At 45.6% G+C, this 6,000-nt stretch overlaps 1 protein-coding gene across 8 annotated transcripts in view; it reads right to left on the bottom strand.

The window, feature by feature from the left end:
* Positions 1 to 2,903: 2,903 nt before the first annotated feature.
* The window catches only part of APP (amyloid beta precursor protein), a 258,489-nt gene continuing 255,392 nt past the window's right edge, over positions 2,904 to 6,000 (bottom strand). For all 8 annotated transcript variants that reach the window (XM_064579840.1, XM_064579848.1, XM_045902608.3 and 5 more), the window contains one exon: positions 2,904 to 4,098. In XM_064579840.1, the coding sequence (XP_064435910.1) occupies positions 3,997 to 4,098 (102 nt within the window). In that variant the 3' untranslated portion in view covers positions 2,904 to 3,996. The remainder of the gene's footprint in view (positions 4,099 to 6,000) is intronic.

Here is a 6,000-nt window from a genome sequence, read left to right as displayed (position 1 = left end):
GTAATCCAAGAAAAAGTTCCAGAAATAAAGAACTGAATTGACACATTAAAAGGGCCCTGGGGGTTACCTAGGAAAACTGCATGAATAATCAACTCGGAATTATTAGACTTTAAAGAAAAAGAAAAAAAAATTCTCAGAGCCTCTAGGCAAAAAACGAAAACACTTAACACAGGAAAGAGAGATAGATTGGCTTCGGATTTCTCAACAACATACGAAGCAAGGAAACAGTGGGGCAGCATTTTCTAGACACTTAAGGAAAAGGAAGGTGCCCTTCAGGTTTCAAGGTCATAGAAAATCAGTTTTGAATGTGTTAGAACTTTAGGGATACTGTCCACACGTGCTGTTTTAAAATTTTTTAGTAATCTCCATACCCAACATGGGGCTCGAACTCACGACCCTGAGATCAAGCGTCCCGCGCTCCTCCAACTGACCCTTAGGCACCTCCCACACATGCTCTTGCTGAGGAATTCTAACAGTTTCTAACTGGAGGGTGAGCTTCATCCAACCAAAATATGTCTGGGGACAAAAGACCATTGGAGAGCATTTCACATATTCCACTTATAGAGTTGAGACTAAAATTGGGTGGCATCAGGGGTTGAAGAAAAATATATAAACATTTATGTCTGAATAAATAGAACAAATACAACTGAAAAAAAATGGGAGAAGGGGGAGAAAAGGGGAAAAGCAGGGTTAAGACCGTTCACTGTTGTGTAGGTGGTGGTAGGAAGGGGTCAAAGAATATCATTTGGTAAAGACACCTCATAGAAGTGGAGAAAAAAGGGAGCGCACTACAAAAATCATTAGTAAAAAAGTAACCACTAGAATGAAAATACAAAGCTTCCTATAAACCCTAAGCACGCACGCACGCATGTATGCACATATGCGTTCGCCGAGACACAGTAAATATAATACACTCAGTAATTACAACAGATGACAGAGCTGAGAGCAAACAGCAGTCATATCATAAAACTGAATGTGCCTGACTTGCCTATTAAGCCAAAAAGACTTGCAAATCGGCTCATATAGCAAAACTCCAATTCTGTGCTGTACACAAGTCACACGCTTAAAACACAGCAATTGAAAAAGGTAAAAATAAAAGGGGTGGACAAAGATTTATCAGGCAAATGGAAATAGTAAGGCAGTCAGGTTTGCAATCCTGCTGGCAAAATAGATTTCAAGCCCCAAACGAAAGACAGGAACAGAAAATTCAGAAACACAAAATGGCCCTTGAAAAGATCAAAGAATATTGAACTTTATTCATAGTAAGATAAATGCAAATCAAAACTATGTTGAGATGCCATATGTTACCCATCAGGTTGGCCATGCCAAACTCCCCCCAGGTCTCACTGATCTCTGGGCTGGACAAATTGCTTATTGATTAATCCCTGGACCATTTGGGGATTCAATGTATCTCAAGTTGAAAACCACGATTAGAAAACGTTCTCATTTCTTTTCATAAATTCTACCTATGTATCTATAAAATCTATCTACATAGGCTTTAGATTTTCTCCTTAGCTCTGAAATGATCAAAGTTAAAACTTGCGGTTACTGGGATTGAAGGCTGCCTGGGAGTAACATAATATACCTTTGAGCAAGTCGGTTTCAATTCACCAGTGTCCTGAGCAATGTACTGTCCTACTTTCCCCTAACTTTCCCCCACTGGCTACCTTCCAGCCAGGCAAAACGAAACTCAGACTTAGACCCAAACTCTCATATGCACCTTCAGATAGCCGTCATGTCTAAGTGCCCTTAACAGAAGGGAGAGAGCGGTTTTGTTCTCAGGAAAACAGGACACACAGACAAGTTTTAATTGAGTCTATTCATCGAGCAGAGTGCATGATAACACAACCTTGATTAATTTTCTGTGCTCAGTGTTTTAACTTAGAAGGTCGAATCTAAAGCTAAAATGGGAAGGCCTGCGCACATTTTCAGCTGATTCCAAGCATAATACAGCAGAAACACCAGGTCCATGTGTTCTTACAACTCTGGGATAACGACTGGATAGACTTCTCCGATAAAAATCATGCCCATAAGACACTGTTTTAAAATAGCTTTAGAGCAGTGGTTCCTAAGTGGGGGCAATTTAGCCCCCCCCAAGGGGCATGTGGCCATGTCTGGAGACATTTTTGACAATCTTAACTGGGGAGTGCTCCTGGCATCTCGCAAGTAGAGGCCAGAAATGCTGCTAAACATCCTTCAATGCTCAGGACAGCGCCCCAGAACAAGGAATGATTCCCTACAGAATAACAGTTGTGCCACAGTTCAGAAAATCTGCCTTAGAGACAGCTATCCGCTTGTCTTAGCTTTGAACTCCCCCAGAAGTTTTCTCTTCATCTCTTATTTGAGATGGTGATGGTCTGTCTGAATGTCTGTATCCCCTCACAATTCTTATGTTGAAATTGTAATGCCCAAGGTGATGGTATGGTGGTGGTGGTGGTGGGGGAAGCTTTGGGACGTGACTCAGGTCACGAGGATCCTTCAAATGGGATTAGCGCCCTTACATGATGTGAAATCTGCGACCTGGAAGGTCCTCACATGGCCAGGCTGGCACCTTGACCGTGGACTGTCGATCTCCAGACCTGGGAAAAGGAAATTTCTGTGCTTTGTAAGCTGCCTGGTGTGTGGTATTTCATTACAGCAGTCCAAGCAGACGAGGACAGGGACGAACGTGAGGACCGAGATCCGGCTGCAAAATACTCTGGACCAAGTTAAAAACTGAATTAGGTCAATGAAGTATTTAACTAGCACCGGAAGAAGCATGTTGGCCCCGATTTCCTACTCAGACTCGCAGTTAAGGTACAAAGGTGTGGATGTCTAGGGTTAGGTTACATGAGATTTCTCACTTTGGGGGACTTCGTGCTCAGCAGGTGGTTACCATGGAATCATTCACACCAGCACAATGGTGCTCCTCCAAGAATGTATTTATTTACATGAAAACACCGTTTTATACAAATTGAAGACAAATCTTAAAGGGTTTGTCCAGGCAGGCCTTCCCCTTTCACTTTCTTTCACTGTCATAAATAAAACGTTTTAGACCTGTTAAAAGAAACTGCATCTGCCTCTTCTTCTCCCCCAACCTCCAATGACTCTGAATATTTAATGTTCCTAGTTAGCCTTTAAAGAAAACTCTTGCCCAGGGTGATTTTATTTAATTTATTTATGTAATACAGTGTAGAAAGCTATCATGGTCATAAGCAATGATTCTGTACAATCATCCTGCGGAAGATTTTTTGGGAGAATTCCTGGTAATTTGAGACCAGCAGAGCACTCCCTCCCCCCACCCACCTCACCCGTAAAAGTGCTTACAATGAACAGGGATTCTTTTCTTTATCAAAGATCCAAAGGTACATGGACAAAAAAGTTTCAATTCTCAATGCCTAATGTGTGCACATAAAACAGGCACAAAGGAGTAAATGTGTATCCTTGTAATTCCTATATCACAAATCTAGCAGAAGCAGCAATCTGTACAGTAAAATGCAATCATGGAAAAAAATTCTCTAGATCATTTGGAATACTTAAATGCTCAACTTTAAATGCATAGTGATCAGGAAAAGAATACGTAGGCAAGAGAAGCAGCTACACTCCCACGTTCACACGAAGCATCCCCCATCGATTCTTAAAGCATATTTCAAGTAGGACTTAATTGGGTCACAAAACCACAAGAATAATATACAACTGGCTAAGGGGCTACGAGATAAATAATCAGGAGAGAATCTATTCATGCACTAGTTTGATACAGCTAAGTTCTTTACAGTACACAAAACCCATTAATAATGTAGAGACCAGAATGTAAAGAGAGAGAATACATTGCTGATTTGTATATTAATTCAAGTTCAGGCATCTACTTGTGTTACAGCATGGCTGTCGAAAGGTGATAATGAGTAAATAATAAAACGGAAGGGCTTGTTTCTTTCCACATTATTCTATAAATGAACACCGATGGGTAGTGAAGCAATGGTTTTGCTGTCCGACTTCAGAGGCTGCTGTGGCGGGGGTCTAGTTCTGCATCTGCTCGAAGAACTTGTAAGTTGGGTTTTCATAGCCATTCTGCTGCATCTTGGAGAGGTGGCGCTCCTCTGGGGTCACTGCAGCGTCAACCTGAAATGCAAGGGCGAGGAAAAATGAATTAGGAAAACTGATCCTTTGAGGGTGCACACGCTGAACGGTAAAGGATAAGGAGTACAGTTAGCTTCTTTCCTTCCCACGGACCCCTCCAAACAGGATGCCTGTGCCCACCAGTTACGAGGACAGGGACGAACGTGAGGACCGAGCTCCATCCGGCCACCAGGTGGCGCCTAAAACCTTGCCGAGCTGGCTCTGCCCGCAAAGTGCTCACTGGTTGCTTCCCCCTCCCCGCACCCCCCGCCCCACTCCGCTTAACAGTAACTGGATACATGCAGCGCAATAAATATTTTTTTTCTTCCCTGTTGGCTCACTAAGGGACCAAAAGGCCACAACGGAAAACTATTTTACTTGAAAGTGTGGTGCTAAGCTGGAAATAATCCAAGAGCATCATGGAGAGTCAGCGACGTATACTGGCAGAAGCTTAAATAAATTCTAGAATGCTGATTATCTTTCCACACTCATTTTAATTTGTCCCTGCTTTCACTAAATTTAATATGACAAGAGGTCTGAGACTCTTTTAATTAAAAGGATGATCTGCCCCGCAGCGGGCTCCCTGCTTGGCGGGAAGCCTGCTTCTCCCTCTTCCATTCCCCCCTGCTTGTGTTCCCTCTCTCGCTGTCCCTCTCTCTGTGTCAAAATAAATAAAATCTTTAAAATAAAATAAAATAAAATAAAAGGATCTACCTATATCAAAGGGGCCATGTGGCAAGGAAAAGAGGAAAAATATTCGAAGAATATACTGTTCTAGATTATATACACACCCACATATATGTATTTAACTGAGTACCAAGACTACAGAAGCATGTCCCGCCAAAGATTTACAAACAGAGCTTCTGTGTTGATGTGCTGTGCGTCTAGGAGCAGGCCAGCAGCTGTAAACCTGGCCGTGCCCCATCCGCCCCCGGCCCCGCATCACCGTTAGGACAGAGCTGGGAAGGGGTACTTGCTCTCTGCACATCCGACAAGGTGTACTCAGCCCGGCGAGTGGGGAGTGGCTGTCCGCGGATTCATCCTCTAGCGTATCCCGCGGATTCATCCTCTAGCGTATCCCGCGGATTCATCCTCTAGCGTATCCCGCGCACCACCCACACTGCACAGGACGGAGGAAGTACTCAACTCTCCGCCGAACGCACGAAAGCTGAGCCCGGTTACTGCGCCTCTCGAGGAGCTGGAATCGCCCCTCGGCCAAGGCCGGGACAGCCGGGCCGGGACGCGAGCAGCTCCCTCAGACCGCCCGCTCCGGGCACGATTCCCGACTCCCCATCCACCGGCCGTTCCCGTTCCGCGGCCCCGTCGGATGCCCGCACTCTGCGGCCGGTCCTCACGCTCCTCGGACCACAGGCCGGGGCCCCTCCCCTGAGAACGGAGCCGCCACGCGCTCCCGCCAAGTCCGCGCCCGGAGGACACGGCGCGAAGGGACGCTCCCACCGCCGTCCTCACGGGAAACCATCGCAGGAGCTCTTCGTAGCCCTCCTCGTCCTTCGCCCCGCTGGGCTGTCCACAGATGAGGTCACCGTGCTTTAACTGGCAACTGTGTCACTGGCCCCGGACTTGTCAGTTCAAACGCCATCATTAAAGATGAGCCCCAGCGAGGAGATTTCGTCCACTCCCGGACTCTGCTCGCCAGGAAAGAGCCTGTCTGCAGCACCAGGGCCATACGAACCTGGGCATCTTTTAGTCTCTGTGCCACCTTTTAACTGATACTTCAAATGGTGTCAAGATTAAAAAAAAAAAAAGTCCTGCTGAGATCCAGGGCAAAGCTGCCGCGTTTCCGAGTACAGAAAAAGTGCTGCGCGACGGTTAGAATAGCATGTCTGTCCTCCAGGAACACATCAACCTCGCACGGGCTGTCACCTGTCATCTGCACTCATCAAG

The sequence above is a fragment of the Mirounga angustirostris genome, unplaced genomic scaffold, assembly GCF_029215605.1.
Source record: "Mirounga angustirostris isolate CCGP_5_RB_7025 unplaced genomic scaffold, mMirAng1.0.hap1 SCAF_1, whole genome shotgun sequence".
In the NCBI taxonomy this organism is placed as follows: domain Eukaryota; kingdom Metazoa; phylum Chordata; class Mammalia; order Carnivora; family Phocidae; genus Mirounga; species Mirounga angustirostris.
Note: the sequence above shows the minus strand (reverse complement) of the source record. Positions and strands in the feature narration are given on the sequence as shown.